The sequence below is a fragment of the Tamandua tetradactyla genome, chromosome 6 (assembly GCF_023851605.1).
Source record: "Tamandua tetradactyla isolate mTamTet1 chromosome 6, mTamTet1.pri, whole genome shotgun sequence".
Classification (NCBI taxonomy): Eukaryota; Metazoa; Chordata; class Mammalia; order Pilosa; family Myrmecophagidae; genus Tamandua; species Tamandua tetradactyla.
In genome coordinates, this window is record NC_135332.1 from 39,304,441 (window position 1) to 39,326,588 (window position 22,148).

The following is a 22,148-nucleotide window of genomic DNA, read 5'->3' on the forward strand; positions in this document are numbered from 1 at the left end:
TGAAGCCCAGAAAGGGGCAGGGACTTGCCTAAGCTAAAGCCTGGATTTGAATCCCAGAACCTGTGCAACTCCCGCACAGCTACCTGCTTCTACCAAAGCACTCTTAGGAACAGTCTCATTATGTGGAGCCTGGTGCCAAAGAGTCTCCTTCCATCCGGCCCAGAACCCTGGGGCCTCCCCTGGGCCCCAGAGGGGTGGGGCCGAGTGGCTCCAAGGTAGGACTTGCAGGCAGGCCCTGGAGAGCAGACATGCTCCTCCTATACTTCCCTCCCACGAGGAGGAATCCACAGGCCCTTCTCCCCCAGGGATGCCCTCTCCCACCTCCCAACTTGAGATTCTGCATGGGCCAGTGGTCAACCAACTCCCAGAGATTCCAGAAGAGGTCAGAGGAGGCTCCCCTCTTTCCTTCCCAAGCAGAGCCAGAACCCCAGGTTCCCTCCCAGGACTGACCTCGGGGGTAGGGCATGACTTGGGGCTGTTGTGGATGGACTCAGAGCGAGAAGAGTTGGAGAGAGACTCTGCCTTCTTGGCTGTCCTTCGAGGGACCCCTGCAAGGGTGGCAGGGGCAGGCTCAGAAGACTTTGGGGTGCAGCGCCGTGGGGAGCCCGGCGGGAGGTCAAGGTCTAAAGAGAAGATGGTACATGGGCTTGAGGTCTGTGGCCTGAAGAGGGACCAGGAAGATAGGGAGCATTGGATATGGGGGACAGCCCTTCATATCTAGGTTTCTTTGCAAGAAGAGAAATATTTGGAGGAAATGTACTAAGTGTCAGAGGTAAGTGAGTTATATACATTATTTCACACACTCCTTAGAGCAGCTTGGTGAGATGCATTTAATTGTTCCTATCTTACAGCTTAGGCCAAAAACTCACTCAAAGTCACATAGAAAGTTAGAGCTGTGCTTGATTGGAACCAGGCCCATAGGAGTGGCTGTCTCAGAGTCTGGCCCAGGCACCTCAGGCCACTGCTCCTCTCCCTCCAAAAAGATAGCTAAGGTCACAGCTGAGAGGTGGATACTGAGAGGTGGAGTCAGCAGCAGGCTTCTCTAAGCCTGTACTGTGTACAATGAGCACCCACTTTTCCAAAACCCCAGACCTGGAGATTCCAGGCCAGTGATAGTGAGGTCCTCCTTACCTTTGGGGCCGGGCCCCCGGCAGGGCTGGGGGGTGGAGCAGCAGCAAGGGGGTGTTGGGCGTTCCCCAAGAGCACTGTAGCCCAAGGAAGAGGTGAGTAGATCCAAGGGGCCTGGGTGCAGACGGAAAGCCTGGAGCTCCTGTGCCAGGAGGCTGAAGCGCTCAGTTTGGCTGCGGCATTGCTCCTCGAGTTCTCGAACTCGGGCCTGGGCCAAGACCCACTGTGAGCCCCAGGCCCAGCAAAGCTGCCCTGACCCAGACCATGCCATCTCCACGCAGGTCACATCCGCGCAGCTCCCAGACCTGGAACTAACACTTGGTCTGGCTGCGCACTGCCCTTAGTGGCATCTGAACTGAGACTCTGTGGAGGCCTCTTCACCCTAAACCTCCTTCAGAGTTAAGGCGAGGCCTGCCTCACACTCGCCAATACCAGAACGGCTGCACTTTCTGCTTCTGGTTGCTCTCTAGGCCAAAAAGGATTGTTCCCACCCCCACCAAAACGAGTATCACCTTCAGACCTTTCTCAGCTCCATAGCTTGTCACCCTCTTACTGTCAGTGACCCAAATTCCCGCCCTCAGAGAGATGGGGCAAGAGGCCCCAAAGGGATATCTTTTAGGCAGGAACAAGCCAATTCTCAAGGATTTTTCTCAGGTATCAGGAGAACCCCAAAACCTGGGGCTCTCCCCTGGCCAATGTCAGGAGGATCACAAGTTACATTGGAGATGAACTTCCCCATGGCTTCAGCAGCTGGGCTTTACAGAGAAGGCCCCATGTCTGCCGAGCCCAGGGGCAGGTTTGAGATGAGGGGGTGGGCCACATGTCCTGTAGGATCCCAGTCCATCTAAGGATTCTTAGGTCTTCCATCAGTAGCACCCCTCTTTTGAACATGAGAGTTGGGACTCCTTGGGCCCTGAGGGAGATGCAGCTCTGGCAGCCTGGAGCAGGGTGGAGGAAGTGTAACCCAGGGAAAAGGGGCCAGGGGCTAAGGAGGCTGTACCTGCATGGAATCCAGTGTAGACTGATGCAGGAAAAGAAAGCACAGAGCAGAGGTTAGAGTACCTATCTCCTATGTCATTAACCCAGAGAGGGAAGGAGAGGGGAACTTCGGTGGATCCCATCCCCATCCAGCAGGTTCCCTTGACCGTCTTAGCAGTTCCAAATGGAAGGATATTTCAGGGTGCAGGCAGCCTCTGGGGAATGGGTGGCACTGGGAGACTGCCACCAGATTCAAGAGTCCCCTGCCCCGCCATGTCCCCATCACGGCCTGGCCTGAGAAACAGGCCAGCGGTACAGAGGATTCACTCAGGTCCAGGAGAGTTTAAGGGCCCCTACTGCAGCCCTTCACCCCATACCTATACATGAACAGTCCATTCCAGCTCTACCTGAAGTTCCCCCGCCCTCTCCCCAAGCCGAGGGAGCCCGTGGCCACCTCCAGGGACCCTACCTCCAGCAGCTGCATGGCCCCTTCATGTTCCCTCTTGGCTTCTGCTTGAGCCTACAGGTGGAAGGAGGGAAGGACCAGGAGTGGGTGTGGGGACGGTACAAGGGAGGGAGGGGAGGAAGGACACAGGAGCGAAGAAGAAGGCGGAGGGGAAAGAAAAGAAGGACAAAGGAAGGGGGATGGAAGCAGGGGGCCCAAGAGGCTCTCTCTCCTGAACCCACACCTGGGCCATACCTTAGGTTAGAAGGCAGTGTGGTCAAGGGCTGTGGTGGGAGAAGGAAAGGCAGGGCATGACACTACTTCTCTCCTTCCGGGACATTCAACCTGCCGGTTCCCCTCTGACCTCTCTGGAAGCGCCTGCCCATCCTCTTTTGCCTGCTCCTCTCCCTCTATCCTTTTTTAATGTTAGGGCGTTGCCATACTCTCTCCCAAGGGAACCCATCTAGTCACACGAGTAAACACACTGGTGACTCCAAAATATCTCCAAGGTCAACTTCTCCATAACTCCAGACACACAGATTCAACCATCTATGGACATCTCCACCTGGATGTTTAACACACAACCCAAAGGCTGTCAAAACAGAGCTCAGGACTCAGGGTTCCAAGCCTCTCAAGTCTGCTGCCCTTCATCCCTCACCTCCTAGATGAAAAACCCCACCCTACACTAGGGTGCTTGTGCCTAAACCTTGGAGTTAACTCTAACCCACAGTGAGGCTCATTACTTCTATTTCCAAAACATATTTCAAATCCGTCCACTTCTTTCCACCCCCACTGCCCGCATCCTGGTCCTGATAGCCATCATCTGCCCCCGGGCCCCTGCGACAGCCTCCTATAACTGCTGCCCTGCCTCCATGCCCACTGCACGCCCGCTTCCGCCAGCCATCGCCACAATGCCACCAGTACGTGCGTCTAAAATTATGAGTTGTGTCATGTTACTTCCCTGCTTAGGCCCTTTCAACAACTTCTGACTGCTCACAGGAAAAAGTATCCAGACTCTTGCCATGGCCTTTGGGACCTGACATGATCTGACCCGTGCATGTCCCTGCTCTTCTGTCCATCCTCTCCTATGTTCTAACCACGCTGGTTTCGGACACAGGCTCTTTTCTGGCACAGGGCGTTTGCACTTCTAGTCCTTCTACCTGGAGTGCTCTCCCTCTGGCTCTCCTGGCTGGCTCCCTCTCTCCCTTCAGAGATTGGGTCCATTGTCACCTCAGAGAGGCCTTCTTCCCTGACCACCTCTCTCAAGTGGCCCATCACCCCACCCCACTCAATCTCTGTCATATCACCGGGTGTATGAAATCATCTTTCACGGATATGCTTATTTGCCGACCCGGTCAGGGAACTTGTCTTTTTTTCACCAGTATCCCCAGTGCCTAGTACAGAGTCTGGTCCAGGCTGGGTGCTCTGTAAATGCTTGTTGGACGAGTGGATCCAGCCGTCTCCCACCCTCCCTGCCCTACCCCTGCCCCTGGGCGAGCCTGCCCCCACCTGCTGCAGCCTCCGGACCTCCTCCTGCTTCTCCTTCAGGCTGAGCCGGGCCTGCTCATGCTCCACCTCCAGCTGCTGCCGCCGCTGGGCCACCTCCCGCATGTGCTGAAACACAAGCCCCGGGTCAAGGTCACAGCCCCTACCCCACAGCTTCTGCAGAAGATCTAAAACAAGGAGCCGTGGACACTCTGCTTCAGATCCCCTCTGCAAACAAAGGAACCCAAGGCTAACAAAGGAAAGAGTCTAGACCAAGGGCCCAAAGTAAGCGGGTGGAGGTGCCAGGATTGAGCCTGAGACCTCATACCTTACAAGGCACATACTGTACGGCCCCACTTGCTCCCTGTGCCAGGGACCACCCCACCCCCTGCCCCCTCAACACACGCACACAGATCTTCTCACCTTCAGCACCTGTTCCAGGCTCTCCAGCTTGCTCTGCAGGCCCTGGCTCTTGAGAAGGGCTGAATCTCTCTCCTCTGTCACCCCTAAGAGCTGGCCCCTCAGCTCTGCATTCTCCCACTCTACCTGAAGACAGGGGGGTGTGGCAGGGAGCTGAGGCTGTGAGCCTTGTCCCATCAGCCCCCTCACTGGTGTCCTTCAGGTGTCCTTCATGCCCCAGCCCAGTGCCAGGCCTGGAGAGGCAAGCAGCTTCGTCTGCAGAAGTGGGGTGGGGGGATCTCAGGAGCCTGGGCCTCTCCTGCACCTGGGGCCGAGCTGGTACCTGCTCCTTCTCCGTGGCTCTCCCACTGAGCCGAGAGTTCTCCTCCACGAGGCGGGCATTCTCATTCTGAGCTTCTCTTAACTGTAGTTCCTGAGGGGACAGAGGGCTCTGGGGAGTGGGTACAGCACCCACATTCCTCCTCGACCTCCAAGGCAAGGCCCAGCCTCCTTGCTTCCCTGACTGGAACCACCAGGTAGGAGAGGAGAGCCCCACAGAGGAGGGTATTTTCATGAGGGCAGGAAGGGCTGAAAGCAGAGCTCCAGTGGGGCCATCCGCTTGGCTGGCCTAGGGGAAAGGAGAAGCAGGACTTGGGCCTCAAGAGCTCACCAGCTCCTCACATCGCCTCTGCTTCTTCCGGCCTTCCTGCTCCAGGCTCTCGCATTTCTTTCGCTTCTTGCTGAGCTCAGACTCCTATGGGGTCGGTCAGAACCGAAGGCTCCTCATGTGAGGGGGCAGTTCTGCCCACACCAAGTCCCCTCCAGCCCTCAACCCCGGAACTCACCAGCTGCTGCACCCGCTGCTGTTTTTCTGGCTCCCCTATGAGCACCTGTGGGTGGTCCACATCCTCCTGGGGAGAGGCCTGGAAATGCACAGGGGCAGAGAGGGCGCTGGCACCTGAGGACAGGGTCCCAGGGCAGCCTGCCCCACCCAGCATCTCAGTCAGCAATGAGGTGCCTGCCCCTGAGGAGGGGGGAAGGGTGGGAGCGGGGGCTGCCTGCCCATCCATCCCACCATCTCCAGCTGATGTGGGAGTGCAGAGGCTGGACCCCTGTGTCTCCAAGCCATAAGTGCTTTGAGATCCTGGGACCCAGCGTGCCCGGGGAGATGGGTCCCTTATCCAGGCCAAAGCTTTCCCTTTTTAGCTTCCAGCGGCCAGCCCTCCTCTGCACTCAATAATTGTCCTAGTGTCCTTCATGACTGGCAGAGAATTAGGAGCTGCCTGGCCCCAAGGGATGTGAAGGCGTCCTGGGAGCTAGGGGTTCTCGATCAAAATCCAAATCTGGGCTTAGCCTAGAGCAGTACAAGCCTAGTCAGACCTCCTCTTGGTTTCCCCCATGCCCACCCCATCCCACCTTCCATTTTTCGGAGCAAACTTTGGGGGGTGGACAGGACTTGACGTGAGGTGCAGGGCCAGAAGCACCCCATATCCCGAGGCCTTGGTTGCCACGGGCGCCCTCCTCCCATGCCTCTTCCTAGAAGAGGGCGGGCCTAGGAGCTGCCGAGCAGGGAGGACCAAGAGGAGCCAGACCTCTGGGTGCTGGAGGTCCGAAGTGGGGTCCCTGGATCTCGGGACTGGGGCTGCCTGCGCCCCACACCCAGTGAGGGTCGCTCGTACCTGAAGCCAGGGCGGACTCACCGCCGCCCGAGGTTGCGGGGGCTGGGCCTGGGCGGCCCGGCGGGCGCTGAAAGGGGCGTCCCCGCGCTCCGGCGGCGGCGGGTGGAAGCGGTGCGGGCTGGGCCCCGGGCGGCTGCCAGGGCAACCAGGGATTTGCGGCCGGGCAGTACCACTGGCGGCGCGGTAGGGGCGGCGGGGCGGGCCCCGCCCGGGTAGGGGCGGCGGGGCAGACCCGCGGAGGGCGGAACCGGGAACCCCCAGGGCGGGCGCGGCGCAGGTACCGGCTCAGGAAGGGATGGAGAGGCCCGGGCCTCCGGGATCGGGACAGTTCCCCCTGCCCCCCGCTCCCCGGTCCTCAGGACCCTGAGTGCGGTGCGGAGGGGCGCGGGAGACACCGGAGCCGCCCCCATCCCCATCTACACACGTCCGCACACCTGCCCGCGCGCGGGCGCTCACCTCTCCCGGGGCCCCAGGGGCGGGAGCCCCTACTCTGGCCCGGACTGCGGGGCCCGGGAGCCGGGGCGGCCGGGGTGGCTCCTGCTGGTTGCGCAGGGCGATCTGCCTCTGCAGCCGCAGCACCTCCCGCTGGGACTCGCGCAGAAGCCGGTCGAAGTCCCGCACGTGGAGCCACTGGGGGCCCTCCTGGGGTGGGGGGATGGGGAAGGCAGTGAGACTTCCCGACCGCCTCACGCCATCCCCAGGAGAGCCGCCCTCCGCCTGGCCCGAGGGGCTGCGGTGCGGGGAGCGCGCACAGCCTCCCGCGCGCAAACCGCACTGGTCGGAAGTGCGTGCAGACACAGCCACACGCCTCCGCGGCCCGCGGGCACCGCGGCAGGCACACATTCACTGGGCTAAGTGCCTAGTGAAGAGCCTTTCACACACGTGTGAGGTATGTGTGGATTCCTGTACCTGGACCCACCGGCACACAGCCTCGAGCCTCGAGCACGGCAATTCCCAGTTCTGGGACTCTCAGCTCCACCCCCTTCAGTTCAGGCTTCTTTCTCCGCTCCTACCTGGGCCGTTGCCAAGGGAACCTACTCCCCAGCAGCCTCCACCTTCCTTCTTCACTTGCATCTCATTAACATCTCGTCCACATCCCACATGTCAGCCAGGCATTCTGTCTGGGGCTGAGCTGGAAAGGATGGCCAGGGCTTCCTCGTACCTTGCCAACCAGGGTGAGCCTGGCTTGCAGCTCCCTGCACTCCCGCTGCAGGGCAGCAATCTGCTTGTCCTTGGCCAACAGGACGCTGGCCGTCTCACTGAGGTCCCAGGCTCGCTGGCGGGCCAGTGCCTTCCGGCACAGCTCCAGGCTGGCCCCCGGACGGGGCATGGGGGCACTCACCTGACCACAGGAGGGTAAGACGAACGGTCACCCCTGGAGGGCTGGGGCCCTTCTCCCACTCCTTAGCTCCTCCCAAAAGAAGGGTTGGAATGAAAACCTAGAAGTGTGGCCTCCTGCTCCTTCCAGTGGTGTGACTCAACCCCATGCCAGCAGGCCCTAGGCAGGACTGAAAGGGTTAACCCACATCCCAAAGGATGCTGCTAATTCAGGCCTGCCACTGTGATGGGTCTCCATCCCCACCCCCACTAGCTCTGCACCCTGAGATGAGCTCAGCAGGAGGCTGCAGCCAACACCAACACGTGGTAATCCAGAATCCTGCTCCTGCCTGCTCCGGAGCCTCCCCACCCAACCCTTCCTTCCCTCCCTCCTGTAGCCCTAAAAACCCTCGGCCTCCTAGCCTGACCGACATTTGTCTTTCCTACTCCTCGGCCACTAGGTTCCTGGTTTCTTGGGTCCTAAGAGTTTGTGACCTCCCAAGCCCTGGCCCCTCACCACCAGCCCCCGGTTCCCCACCTCCCTGACCACCCAGCTTCCGTCCAGCGGCCTCCTGTCCTCACCACCCTCAGGTTAGTCTCCTGCAGTTTCCGGGCCCTGTCCTCCAGGCGCTTGGCAATGACTGCCAGCTCGGCGTTCTTCCGCTTCAGCCTCCGTACCTTCTCCTCCGTCTCGGGGAAGCTGCTCTTTCTCTGACAAGGGGTCAGCCAGAATCGGGGCATGTGGGGAGCACTCCACAGACCCGATCCTCACTGCCCAGGCCTTGGGCTAAAGCCCTGATCTCACGATGGGGTCTCTGGCAACTCTAGGCAGGGTCTGGGGATGATGTCACCTCCCTATGTCCCCATTAGGAAGGATGTTCATGGGGAAGGGAGGGCACTGAGGCAGAGGGCTGGGGTGCCTGAATCTGCCTCCCCTGGCTCCAGGCCGGACTCGAGCTCCCGCTCTCCAAGCCTCACCAGCATCTGGTTTTCCTCCTTCAGGATGGCACAGCGCTGCTGCAGCTCCCCCAGGGCCCTCAGCAGCTCCAGATTGGGCCTGTCCCCAAAGCCCATGCTCAGCTTGGCCTGGTGTGGAAAAGGAGGGGCCACAAGGCTCAGGAGCCCACCTTGCCCATCAGAGCCCTCCCTCCGACAGAGTCCTCCCTCCATGGTCCAAGGAGACCCTGAAGCGAGAAGCCTCCCCCCCATGTCCCCTGACTTCAGAGGGCACCCAAGGGGTCTAGAAGAAGCAGCTGCTTGTCCTGCCCATGCTGGCGTCCCCTGCCCAGGATCCTCTGCTATTCCCTGATTCTTCCCACCCCTGCCCTTTTCTGGGAAATGCCATTTGAACTCCCACTGCCACCCTCTAGGCGTCTTGTCCTCTTCCTTCCTCTGTCTCTCCTCCACAGCCCTGATCCTTCTATCTGCTACAGGAGACTGCTCACACCCACCCTGAACCTTGCCCTACCTCGCTCAAACCTTGCTCAGCCCCCTCCCCTGAATGTATTTCCTCTGGACTCTGGACCCACCATACACCTCCACACGACCCCAGGGTCCTCCGGTCCCAAGGACAGGCACACAGAGACTTGCAAAGAAGACACAGACAGACAGACTGTCAGAGAGACACAGGAAGGAGGCAGGGGCAGGGCCAGTTGTAGACAGACAGGCAGAGAATATCAAAAAGACAGACAGATGGCAAAAATGGTGTTGCCAAGACTCCTGCCCAATAAGGGAGAATAGATGGTCACAGAGACAGCGCCACAGACAGAGATAGGTGGAGGGGCAGGAGAGGTGGGCAGCGGGATTGCATATCCTGCTTTGCTGTGTGCCCAGGCTGGAGGCAGGATGGAAGGCCTCCGCCTTGCAGACCTCAGCCCTCCCCAGCTCCCTTACCTTAGGGAAAGCCTCCACCTCCTCATCCTCCTCCAGCCCTGGGCAGACAGCTCCAGGGCACTCTGCTTGGCATCCAAGGATGGGCAGTCCAGCCTCTGCCCCTTCGGGCTCGATGCCCCCCATAGACCCTGTGCTCCAGGCTCCCTTGAGCTCTGAGCTCTCCTCTGGCCTTGATTCTCCAACCTGCAGAGCTGCCGGCATATCAGCAGTGCTTGGGGCTGTGCCTCCAGGTTCGCCCTCCTGGCCCGGAGTCCAGCTCTGCCAGGCAGGCCGTGCCCACGGCTCCATGGTTCCAGGATCTCCAGGTTGTGGCATGGGTGTCAGTTGCTCCATGGTACTGCCGAGGGGCCCCAGGACCCTGGCCCGGGAACATCACCTAGCCAAGTGGAGGGACTGGCAAGGGTCATGCCAGGCCAGACTTTCCCCTTAGCTCTTGGCTTCACCGAGGCTCCATCCAAGGTTGGCTGAGCTTGTCTTCCCTGCCCACGATAGAGGCTGCAGAAGGTATCCGGGCTGCGGGAGCTGGAGCCGTGGGTTTGCAAGCTCTGTTTGCTCGTGGCTGTGTGTGTGGGTGCATGAATGTGTGGCAAAACGAGGGTGTCCCCGTGGTGGTGGGGAGGTTGTGCAGAGGCCCCCAACAGCTGTGCCTGGGCAAGGGGTGTGTGTGTGTGTCCCTAGATCTGTCTGTGCAAGGTAGCACCGTCTGTGTGTGCTAGAGGATGAGTTCCCCCCCTCGGGTGTGTTGTGGGGGGCTGTGCTGTGTGTCACTGTCTGTGCCTGTGTCAGAGTTACCAGTTGTTTCTGTGCATTTGTCTGTATTGCAGGGCTGTGGTAGTGTGTGATGCTGTCACTGGTTGTAGATCGGAGTGTGTCAGTGTTGTGCAGCTGTGTAGATCGGTGTCATTGTGTGTCCGTCAGTGTCTGTGAGTCTGGCCATCCATCACGACTCCTCAGCCTGCTGGGGGTGATGCCCAGCGGTCGCCGTGGTCCTTTCTCTCTCCCTCCTCTGGCCGCTGCTTGCTGGCTCCGCAGCCGGACTGGTCCTAAGGAGGCCTGGGTCGGTGGGCCGCTTGCCTCATAGTCCCTGCCCTGGCTGGACTCAGCTCTGGAGACTGCAGGAGTCTCCTCCAGCCCCGGAGCCCCGAGATGGTGGGCGCGGAGGACGGCTGAGCTTCAGAATGGGGTGGGGGGTGAGCTGGGGAAGGCCAACCAACCCTCTCCTCCCCCTCCTCTCCCGCCCACCAATAGGAAGTCAGCTGCTAGTTTCCATGGCAATGGCGCTGGACTGGTGGGCTGGACCGGCTGGCGGAGTCGGGACAGAGGGAAGAGCAGGTTCTTCCCAGTATCCTGGCCCAGTGTCTCTTGCCTGCGGCCTCTCACACCCCCTTCCCCAGCGCCCCCAGCCCCACGTCCCCGCCACCTGCCAGGGCACTGCCGCCACGCAGGCCTCCCGCATCCTAGGGATGACCTGAGACCCGGAGAAAGAGAGACAGGGGTGGCATGACTGATAGACAGAGATTCAGCCAGGGAGAAGGATGAGAATAGAAAAAAAAATGGGATTCAAGAGGAGACAAAGAGATATGGAGAAATTAAGAAGATCGGAAGAGGAAAATAGGTGAAAAGAGACAAAGAGAGGTAAATAAAAATAGGTTGAATTGCTTCCGTCTCGGCCGACCTCATTCTGGGGACAACCTGCCGGCCAACTCGAGCCCGCGGGGGAGACGACATGGCCTGTTCGGCTGGCTTTGCCGCCAGCTGTCAGGAAGTTCACCCTCTGTCTCCCCTTAGGTTTTCTTGCTACAGGAAATGGCTTTCGGGGACAAGAACGTGGGAACTCCCCCATCCGCAAGCCAGCCTGTATGTGGTGACAAGAGCCTAGATGGAGTCCCCAGGGGTGTTGGAAGAGGCTGTGGGGAGGCAGCCCCTCTCCCCTCTGAACCCAGGACTGTGTCCATGGGCCAACAAGCCAGTCTAGAGCCAAGTCGGGGGCCCTCGTGTGGTGTCCCTGGGGAATAGCAGCGCCCAACCACAGGGCCCCTGACCATTGGCTCCGCCCAGGGAGCAGGTGACAGAACTATGGGGGATGCACGGGGAGGAGGTGATACCCTCACTTACCTAAAGCAATAATTAAATCAATATGCACACCACGGCATGATGTGTGTGGCTGACGTTTATGTCAGGGGATATATACAGACATTATGTGCAAGTATATATATAGCTATAGAGTAGGCATCTATAAAATAGGCATACATTACATTTATTTTGTATATGTTGGGGGCCATTGTGTATACAGGTGCTATTATATGTCTGTGAGCCTCATTGGTGTGCATGTATGCATGTTTCTGTGTGTCACATATGTCTATTTGCCATTTTCTATGTGTATGATGTTATGTTTATAAATTAAAGCATGACATGATAAATGCATATGGATGCCATTATATACTTGCGTCTTCGATATTACACGTGTATACATGACTGCATGAGTGCACCCTCATGTATTTGCATCCTTGGGTGGATATATATATGTATATATATAAATAAATCACTGTGTATCTATTTTATCTCATGTATGACTGTGTCAATATATGTATATGTAGCCACTGTTTGTTGTGTGACTGTCACTGTATGTATGCCTGTCGTTGCTTGTGTCATGTGTTTATATCATTGCATGTGAATGTGCTGTTGACTATGTATGTCCCATGAGTGTGTTTATCCCTGTGTATCAGTGTGTGTCATGCCATATCACCTGTGTATATGTCATTGGACATGTGTATGAATGGCATGTGTGGGGCCTGCGAGTGCATACGTGTGCTGGTGTGTGTGTGCCCAATTCCTATACCACCAGGGACCCCTAGACTTTCTTGGGTTAAAACTAGATGCAGGCAACCTCTAGTTTGGGAGGGGTAGAGAGGGAGTGGAGGGCAGGGCAGAGCCGGAGCGGGGGATAAAAGGCGGGGTGGGGGGCCCTCCGGGTCCTGCCCCCTTCCCCTCCCACGGCCAGAGTGAGGGCCCCTCTCTCCTCCCACGGTGGCCTGGCCAGGCCCGGGGCCCTCTCCTGGTCTCACAAGCCGGGCCAAACCCTTTTCTCTGGAGAGGTTAGGAGTGATTCTACCTCTGGCCCCTCTGTGCCCTCCCCCCTGTCCACGCTACCATCCAGCGCCCCCACCCCAGCCACAGAGTCTCAGACAAGAGAAGCAGAGTCCATTCTTTATTAGTGTGTGGTCCCTGGCACCACCACCCATTCCCCCCACCTCCACCCCCGCTACACGCCTTTCCGGGCTCCTCCTCGTCCTGGCATCTGTCGGCCGCAGCTGCGCCCCGCTCCGGGGCCTCGCCACAGCTGCCTCAGGGGTCCAAATGTCCAGCCCTCCCACACCCTCCTGGCCTGAGGGTCAGCAGAGGTGCTGGTGAGATGTTTTCCCAGTGGGTGGGAGCCAGCACCCTAGGGCCAGTGGAGGCCATCCCGGGGTTTGGGTGGGGGGTGGGGGTGGGGCTCTGAGGTGCTCACCTGTCACACTCGGTCCTGAGCGTCGAGGAGGACGGTGGTGGGAGGTGGTGGCGGTGTGGTCTCCGAAGCCCACAGTACACTCATCCATAAAGTAGGAAACACTACACCCTCCAGTGCTGTTAGTAGTGCTTTCTACTTTATGGGTGACTGCACTGTCTGTCTGTCCGTCTGTGTGAGTTCTTCAGACCGCAGGCTCCTCCTCCTGACTCCTGCGCCGAGAGCCCCCCCTAGCCCTCCCTGAAGCTACCTAGGACCCCAGCACACTGCCCTGCGTCCCCCAGAGGGCCTGCTCCTGGGGCGGTGACTCAGCATGGCGCCAGACCTTGCCTCCTCTACCTCCCTTCCCCCACTTCCTCTTTGGGTCCCTCTTCCCTTCCCCTTACGGCTCCACCCCATCCCCCTGCTTTGGGGGACACTCAGGTAGAGACCAGGGCTACTCTGGAGGCCTCACCCAGTCCCCAGCTCTGTGACCCCCCCAGAGGACTCTTAGCCACTCTGCCGCCCTCCAGAGTCTCGCTGAGGCAGCCACAGCCTTGTCTCCAAGGCCTCGTCCCCGCCACCCACCAGCTCAGGCCGCCACTCCTCACGGCCCGGCTGCACCCCGGGCAGGAGCCCAAGGGCCCCGCGACGGGAATGGGGTCCTGCTGAGCAGAGGGGGATGCTGAACTTCTCTCACTGACCCCACCTCCCTCTTCTCAGCCTCTGCCCAGGTTGTCCTGGGTGCTCACTCCCACCCAACTCTCCCACCCTCTTCCCTTGAAGCCTTGCACGCTTCTTTCTTCTTTTGGAGGCCAAGAGCCATTTCTTAAGGGAAGTGAAGGCCCAGGATTTTGAGGCGCTACCCCACCATGACAGCGGTGGGTCTGGAAGTGTTCCATCTCCCTGCAGAGAGCTTTGCTAGTGAGCCTTGGCACCTAAGTTCCTGCCCCCTCTCCCCAAAGTATCTCCACCCAGCACCTTCGACCCAAGCCCCTCATCCCCAAGGAGACTGGTTGAGGCTGAAGTGAAGGTTCTGACCCTTACCTGATGCTGCAGGGCTGAGGGGAGCAAGCCCTGTGCCCCAGGCTCCGAAATGGGGTCCCCTTCAGGGCGGGCAGGGTTTATAACCCTGAGGCCACGTGGGCCAGATCTCAGGGCGCCCAACGGTCTTGGAGCCCGCCCCCACACCGCAGTGGAGATAGCCCGCCCCTCCCCTCCCTGGGGAGGAGGACAGACTGACAGGAAACCAGAGACAGGGCTGGGTATTGGTGGGAGGGGGGCTGCAGAGACCATCTCACAAGCCCTGGGCAGGTGGCTTCCTGCCCTTCCCCCAAGGCACCAGTGCCCGGGAACGGTTCAAGAGTCTGGGACCAATTCAGGGCATGGGGAGGGGCAGGGGGAGCCCAGGAGACAAGGGCTCCCTGCAGAAGCCCGTGGTGAGTGCCCAAAACATGGAGTCCTGAATTCCAGCAGGAGAAAAGGTCCTTCTCTCTGAGCCTCACCCTCACGGACCCCAACCCAGAAAACGCCCTTCCCTACCGGAAAGTGGGGCCGTTCACACCCGGCCATGGCTTCCTTCTAGGTGCTCCCTGGAGAGGCTGTGGAGGTGCAGATGCATGAAGGGGCCTCCAGGCAAGCACCCCACAGCACCCTCCCATGGGCATTGCCCTTATCACCTCCACAAAGCCGCCCCTCCTTCACCCTAGCCTGCAGAGGCCAGGACCCCTCGGCACAGTGTGGGGTCATGCTCAGGCCAGGGAGGCCCATGGGGACAGGAGGGCAGGACCAGCAATGAGGACCGGGGTCCTAAGGCAAGGGTGGGTGCCACAGGGACAGGAGAGAAAGGGGGCCTGGAGGAGCGGATGGAAAGAGGTTCCAAATGGAGGTTCTGGCGGCCACCGGATGTGGGCATGGGGCCGGCCCACCTGCATGCCACCCCCGCTTTCCCCATGGGGAAGGCAGGAAGCTGCCCAGCCCAGGGCCCCTGGGCTGGGGGAGGGGAGCAGGGTGTGAGTCTGGGCAAGGAGGCTGGGGTGGGCTGGGGCGGGCTGGAGCTGGGCTGCACCTTTTCACCGTGGTTCTCCAAACTTCTCAGTGCACTTGAATCAAGAGGAATAGGCTCCCGGCAAGGTAGAGCAGTTGGGAGTGGGTGAGAATCACCCAGTGACTCCCCCAAAGCCCACGAGTCCTCTGTTCAGGAACAGGCCCACACAGTCTTCAGGGAACTCTCAGGTTCAGGACCCTGGAGAGGATTGTCATAGGGGACAGCAGAGAGGGAGCTTGGCCCCCAAACCTTTCCCCTCAGAAAGGTTGTCCATCCCAGGGTCTCTAACATGAGCAGAGAAATTGGGCTCATGGCCCTCCACTCCCCAGGGTGTGAAGAGAGAGTGGTGAGGGGGGTGGCCTTGTAGGGCAAGCTGGACAAAAATAGGGCAGTGCTCCTTTAAGAGACCACCGCTGCCTCAGTCCCTGGGTGGAGGGGAAGTGGCTGCCCCAGGCGATAAGAGGATAAGAATATCAAAGTTGTGCAGTAACCTGGGTTCCTGGACCCCCACCCTTCAGGGCCCCTCCTCCTCTGGGGGCATCTTGACCGCCCACTCTCTGCTTGGGGCACCCTACAGCCATCACCCCAGAAGTGATCTGCCCCAGCAAAAGAGAGTTACAGCCTGGAAGCCAGCGGGCCTTCTGCCTCCAGCGTGTGACCTGGGGCAAGTCAGATCTGGGGTTCCAAAGGACAGCAGTCTCCAACCAGCCCCTCTCTTGTCCTGAGCTGGGTGGAAGTGTCCCTGAGTCCCCCCCACCTCCACCCCTGTGACAACAGAGGCTGCTTTTCCTCTCTGTCCTCATTGCCCAAGGCCAAAGAGCATCACTTTTTTTTCTTTCAGTGAGAAAGACTGAGGCCCAGCCTCTCCATCCTCGGAGCTTCTGGGATAAGAAGCCTTCAGGAGGGGCTGGGGCTTTGCTGGTTCCCACACTGAGGCTGATGTGGAAGAGGGATGGAACTGATGGGTCCCTGCACCCTGGGCTTCTATGCGGGGCCAGACATGATGCCTGGCTCTAGTGGGCCTCGATCCAGGAGAGGCCAGAAGATGGATGCAGGGACAAGAGAGGGGGAATGTTCTGGGATGAGGGGTCAGAGACAGCCAGAACCATCTGGAGCCAAGCTTTGCAAGAATGGGTGTGTGAGGTGTGGGATGGTTGGCACACCTGGGAGCTGAAGCAGAGAGGCTGGACTCTAAGCCCTGCTTCAGGCCAGCACAACCCATACCTGCGACCTGCATGGCTGACCAGCAGGTGCCTGAGGGCTGAAGCAGGGGGTCCACACACGTGCACATATGCACACACACACACACACACACACAGAGAGACGTGCGGATTCACAGGCTGCCCCTCGAACCCTAAAGAGTCACAGCTTCCTTTCCAGAGAGGCCCTGCAGCCCAGAGCCATAGAGATGCGCTGTGGTTGACACACCCCTCTCAGGCCTGTGGACACACCTACAGGAAGGCCTACCTCACTCTCCTGGACACAAGGCCTCCTCCCCAGAAAGACACAGGAGGCCTTACCTGGGAATCTGAGGCTGGTGCTCGGGAAGTCACCCAAAAGTGTGTCAGGGTTAGGAGAGACCTGACGGCTACTCTACCCCAGAGCTCTGCCAGAGTTCCCTGGTGCGAGAGAAACTAGACGTTTGACTGTGGCCGAGAAAGGTCTTGGTGCCTCTCGCTCCAGCTGACATTTCAGATTCCACGCCTGTGGGCAATCTTGGTTCACTGGGACTCTGGTGTAAAATGTCTGCCAAGGTGCCTTCCTGTTCTGACATTCTTATTCCAGGGATCTGGTTCCCACTTGGAGGTACAGAAGTGGAAGAGAGGTAGAATAAGGAGGCATAGGGGTGGGGCAGCTGGCAGTGGGAAGAGCCTTTTGCCAGGTGAGAGGGGCAAGGCCGCTGGGCCTGAGCTCAGGGTCCTGGGGTGCACCAGGCTCACCATCCCTCACCCCACCCCCACCTCCCCAACCTCAAGGCAGCCAACATTGCGTGCCAAGCCAAGGGTGAGGGCTGGTAAAGGTGAAGCTAGGGCAAAAAGGGCACAGGGCTTGCCCTTGAGTACTTCCAGTCCAATAGGTGGGTGGTGGATAGGGCATATGTGAGAGTTCTTCAAGTTAATGTGGGAGAGGGGGTCTGTACCTAAAGCTGGGGCAAAGCTTCAGGTCTGATGAGAACATTTGGCGTCTATCTGGAGCAAGCCCTGAGTCCAAGGGGGCAAAGTGGACACACACATATTCCCACACAGGCAGCTACATCTCATGAAGTCATAGCCACAGCATAGGTTAGTCCTGGCTGTGGGTGGACAGGGACTGTTGGGCTGGATGGACAGATACTGTGGTGGCAACCTCACAAGGGCTCATCAGGGGAGGCTTCCTGGAGGAAATGAGTCTAAGTGGAAGGGAATTTGGAAGGAGAGGGTCAAACCCAAGTGGACAAGGAGAAAATGTTCTCTTGAAGGCCTAAAACCTGCAAGAGAGAGCAGACACTGAGGGCTGAGAAGTGCCATCCTATTGTCTGCACAGGAAGGCAGAGAAAACCAAGGCTTCTCCTCCAGCTGCACAGGCCTGGGGCGGGAGGGGGGCGAGCAGGCAGAGATGGCAGCCCAGATAACCTGCCTTGTGAAGAGACAACAAGAGAGAAGCCGCAGCACCTAACCACTCACAAACAGGAAGACAAGAAGATAGAGCACACCAGCCCCCAGGGAGCTTGGGGGGGGGTGCGGATTGGGGGCAGACATGGCCACAAAGGAGGGAAGCTGGGCCTTCAGCACTGCAAGTGGGGGCTGAAGCCAAGGGGGGCCAACACCCCCAAATGTTGGGGACCTTCCCCACCCTCCCCAGAGAAAAGAGAAGCAGGTAGAACCTCAAGAACCCAAGACAGCCTATGTCCTCTGCAGAGGTCATCTTCGTACTTGGGCAGCTCTCCCTGACTCATCTCGAGGTCTTGGGTAGTATGAGGAGTGCCAAGAGGCCTCCAGGCAACAAGAGTAGGTGTGTGCTCTTCCCCTATCCCCTGCCGGCACTGTCCAGAAGTCCTCCAGGTTTAACTCCATACTTTTCTGCTCTACTCTGGGAGGGGTTACACCAGCGTGCAAAGGCCCATCTTGGGAGGCCAACTCTGGTCTGGGATAGGTTCTGGCTCAGATTTCCAGGGATCATAATTATCCAAGGACTTTTCAGCAGCAACATCAGGCAGCATTTTTGTCAGGCCCTAAATCAGGAAACTGAGTTGTAAACCTAGAGATTGGCAGAAGGCAGCCTGAGGTCACAAAGCAAATTAGGGAAAATTCAGGACTTTTCCCACAGCATCTGAGAAGAGGGAGGCTGGACTGGGCAAGGAGGTGGGTGTGGACGTGAGCAAGAAGAAGACCACCCTGACCACTGCTACGGGAGATCCTGGGATCTCCTAGGAACAGGAACAAGGAAATGAGAGAAGGCCCCTTCCCGTCCTTCCACACACAGGTGCCTGGTTTAACTTGCGGAGCTGCACCTGCTCCAATTTTAACTGCTACAAATAAACAGTGTGTGTGTGTGTGTCCTGAGAACTGGGGCTGGGTAGGAGGTCTCAACTTGGAACCCACGGTAATTTCTCATCAGTCAACTGCCAGTATCAGGACCAGCAAGCAGAGCACAAAACTAAGAGGCAAGACACCAGGGGTCTAGCCGCGACCCGCCCTCTGCCCCTCCCCCTGCCCCCACCCTGGCTATTTGCTGTCTAGCTGTGGGCCAGTCAGTGAATCTGCCCTCCAGTCTTTGCTTTTTCATCTATAAACAGGGGTAGGTGGGGGGTAACCAAAGGGCCAGTTTGTGTTCTCAGAAGCCTCCAAGAGCAGTGGGGCACGTGCCTAGGGACCTGGAAGGAGGAAACAGCGGGGCCTGTCTTCCAAGGCCAGTCCAGCCACTGGGCATTCCATGGGTGTCCCCAGCTGGCTCAAAGGCAGACTTCCCATAGCTCAGAAAAGGCAGGGTGGTAGCAAGGGGTCCTTTGCAGAATCTTCCCCTTACCTTGGCTGAGGACAAAGGGCAAGGGCCTAGGGTGGACTTCTTTGACCAGACGCTATTCCTTCCTGATGAATGCACCACCATCACCACCACCACCCGCCCCCGGGGTTCCTCAACTCCCAAAGGCAGCTGGAAAATCAGAGATGGATGAAGAAATGAAAGAAAAGAGAGGTGTGATTGACCTGCTGCTCCGTGACCTTCTCTGGGCTCATTTCTTCATTCGTTCCACCCGCCTCCATGTTCTGCACACTGAGCAGGGGGAAGGGTGGCAAACCAAGGCATCTAGAAACTGTTATAAAACTCATTCGCATCTGAGTCTTATTCAATTCTTTGCTGACCCAGTGAGGTAAACAGTGGTATCCCCATATCAGAGATGAGGAACCGGAAACTCAGTGAGGTTAAGTATCACCTTCCTGAAAATTGGGCCAACAGTCTGCACCCTGTTTCTGTCCCCCTAACGGAGCTCGATTCAAGGTACCCCAAGAAGAACCAGATCTTGCAGACCATGAAGGGGCTACTCTACTGAAGGTGGAGATCTAGCCTCTCTTCGCAGAAACCAGTCAGAGAAGGGGGCTGGAAAAGGCAGTGGAAGGGACTCGGGGCAGACTTTTGCCTCCAGACATATGGACGAGGGTAGCAGAGGAGTCGAAATGGTTAACCAAGTGGTCTGCAGCTAATGGCCACCCTAGCCCCTTTCCACAGAGCCTCTTAGTCAGATGGGGGAGGGTGGGCCACGAAGGCTGGGCCCCCAGCGGCAGCAGCACAGCACTGGAGCCGTTAAAAAGTGACTCAACCAGAAAGTGCGTTTGAAGCGATGCCTGCCCAGGCCCCAGAGCCAAACCTCAAAAAGACGAAGTGAGAGAGGCCTGCGGGGGGCTGGGCTGGGGGGCGGGAGGCCCGGCCTGGAGCTGGCCTGGCCAAATAAGGGCAAATGCTCTGGGGCCAGCCAATGGGGCGTGGGCAGCTGCGTCACGGGGCTGCTGCTCCCGGGGAGGGAGGTGAGAGACCTGGGGCAAAACAGGGTGGGAGGGACAGAGGTCCCGGCCTCCACGCTGGGTGCGGTGCGCCGGTGGGTGAGCACCGGGAGGTGCTGAGACCTCAGTGCTGAGGTCAGGAGACTTGTACCCCCAGGAGTCCCACCTGCAGGCTGGGGCCCAAAGGGGCAGAAGGAAGATAAGGACTCTCTCACCCTGGCCCATTATAAGCCCCAAATCCCCATCTGCCTTGGCAGAACTGAAGGGAGGCCAGAAGGAGGGCAGTGGTGGACGAGGGCTGGAACACCAGGGCAGCCCCCAGCTGGCCACTGACCCTGGACACATTATGTAAATGAAGCTCAGTTTTCCCATCTGTGAAAGGGGAACAGTAATGCCTCACAGGGTTGGCTCTGAGGATCAAAGGTAACAAGGCGGCCAGTTTTGAACCTGGGAATTGTCATATAGATGGAATAGGTTATGAGAATAGAATCACAAGCCCAGGGGTGGCTTCTCCTGTTCCTGCTTCCCAATTGCTGTGAAAAATCCCTTTGTAAGGACACTATGTGGTTTCCAGTTCTGAACTCTGGTCTGTAACAGGAGCAGGTGCAGGGTCGGAGGGATCTTCCCAATCTAACCTTAGTCCATCCTGCTGCAGAAGCAGAACAGACTGACACCTGCCTTCTTCAAGTTCATTGCCCAGAGACATACCCACCTTGACCTCATCTTATCTTGCAGCCCTGGCATTGCCAGCTCCAGGCCATGCCCCACCTCTCTGCTTGAGACTCCACCCCCCATCTCCACCATCTCCTGGGGTGCAGGACTCAAGAAGTGAGTCTACTCAGCTGTCCAGAGAAAGTGCCTCAACTGCCTGCACTGGGTGGGGGCGGCTTCTAGCTTCTCCCAGGTCCTGTGATAGCTTCCTTGCCTAAAGTCTCCCCAGTTCATACCCAGAGCACAGACGCAGGAGGAAGGCTGTGTGACTGCTGCCACCCCTTCCTGTCCATGAAGTTCTTCTCTCTCCCAAGTGTGGATTTGCATTTTACCCTCTGCCTTTGGCTCCTCAAGCCCCCAGGGATAAGGTGACAGTTAAAACCCCACTTCTGCCTAGTGGCCCCAGAGCGCTCACTTCCTTCCACGTATTTTCCGGGATGGGGGGAGGAGTTGAAAGGGTGACTTTCTTGGTTTGGGGAAGAAGGAATGAGGAATCCATTCTAGAGAGAATCTAGGGTCCCTCTGCCTTGGTATCTCAATCTGTTTCTTACCTTACCCTCAAGCTCTCTATCACATGAGCTCAGTTTGCAAGGAGGGTGCACAGAAAGGAAGCAGCATATATAACCTCTCAAAATGGGCCTGCCAGCTCCCTGACTTCTTGTAGGTCTAGACTTCCATCTACAAAGGGAAGTGCTTTACTGCAGGATGGATCATCGAGGAACAATCCTTGGGCATCAAGTCATCTGTCTGTGACACCATAATGCCTGCCCTCTATCTGAAGGGGAGTGTTGAAAATGGAGGAAGTGCTGGGGTTTAGAGGAGAGAAACTGTTATTCATCATCTCTCTCAGAGGACCTGACATCTTGATGCCAGCAGCAGGGGGCAGAGTTTTCTGTGTCTTTTGTTTCTGCTTCCTGGTATCTTAAGGCTAAGAGAAACAGAAGCACCTTTCGGCAATAGGTGCCAAACAGGGCCCTGCAGAACTTATGAAGTAGCAGTAATGCCCTCTCGCGATCAGGCTGACCACTGTCAATAAACTCTCCGGGGCTTAGTCCTCTCACTCATAAAGTGAGGGGATGACCTAAGTCATGACTCACCTAGCCCTGATGTTCTGTGGTCTGCCTTCACCCTCTCCACACCCTCAGCACTCTGGACCTCACCTCCCATTGTGAAGGCCTCTGAGCTTCTAGGCCCAGGCAGGCAGCTATGTGCTTTTCTCACCTTAAGCCTCAGTAGCTCACACTACAGCAATTTCTATGAAGTGTGGTTTTTCCCTAGCTCAAAGACTGGAAAAGGTACAACTAGCCACACATGAGCAGCAGAAGTGACAGCTGACCTGAAATCTAAATGGTAGAAAAAGAGCTAGTCCCAGAACCATTTTGCCATGATATAAAAAATGGAGACTTATAACGATGACTTTGATTCAACTAGAAGTTAAATACCTTTAGAATCTTGTGTCCAAATAGTAAAGAAGTATATAATACATAAATTTTATCACACACACAAAATAAATAACAGAAAGAGCCTAAAATAAAAAGCCTTGGTGTTCAAAGGAAAATGCTGGCTTTGATGTACACATGTATTGAGAGTCTACTGGTCAAAAATG

The 22,148-nt window shown here is 57.8% G+C and overlaps 1 protein-coding gene and 1 long non-coding RNA gene across 2 annotated transcripts in view; one reads left to right on the forward strand and one right to left on the reverse strand.

The window, feature by feature from the left end:
• Positions 1-14,009, reverse strand: part of TSPOAP1 (TSPO associated protein 1) — a 29,964-nt gene extending 15,955 nt beyond the window's left edge. Inside the window, exons 1-15 of the mRNA XM_077164911.1 lie at positions 13,856-14,009; positions 9,325-10,367; positions 8,410-8,517; positions 8,014-8,142; positions 7,277-7,456; positions 6,571-6,756; positions 5,281-5,358; positions 5,106-5,189; positions 4,779-4,868; positions 4,460-4,582; positions 4,061-4,165; positions 2,576-2,626; positions 2,129-2,149; positions 1,132-1,336; positions 451-623 (exon numbers count right to left, since the gene is read on the reverse strand). Of these exons, the coding sequence (XP_077021026.1) occupies positions 451-623; positions 1,132-1,336; positions 2,129-2,149; positions 2,576-2,626; positions 4,061-4,165; positions 4,460-4,582; positions 4,779-4,868; positions 5,106-5,189; positions 5,281-5,358; positions 6,571-6,756; positions 7,277-7,456; positions 8,014-8,142; positions 8,410-8,517; positions 9,325-9,657 (1,866 nt within the window). The 5' untranslated portion in view covers positions 9,658-10,367; positions 13,856-14,009. The remainder of the gene's footprint in view (positions 1-450; positions 624-1,131; positions 1,337-2,128; positions 2,150-2,575; positions 2,627-4,060; positions 4,166-4,459; positions 4,583-4,778; positions 4,869-5,105; positions 5,190-5,280; positions 5,359-6,570; positions 6,757-7,276; positions 7,457-8,013; positions 8,143-8,409; positions 8,518-9,324; positions 10,368-13,855) is intronic.
• Positions 6,898-11,777, forward strand: LOC143687699 (uncharacterized). Its single transcript, XR_013177650.1, has 4 exons — positions 6,898-7,003; positions 7,358-7,470; positions 7,893-8,022; positions 11,113-11,777. It is a non-coding gene; the product is annotated as an uncharacterized LOC143687699 (long non-coding RNA).
• Positions 14,010-22,148: the final 8,139 nt, after the last annotated feature.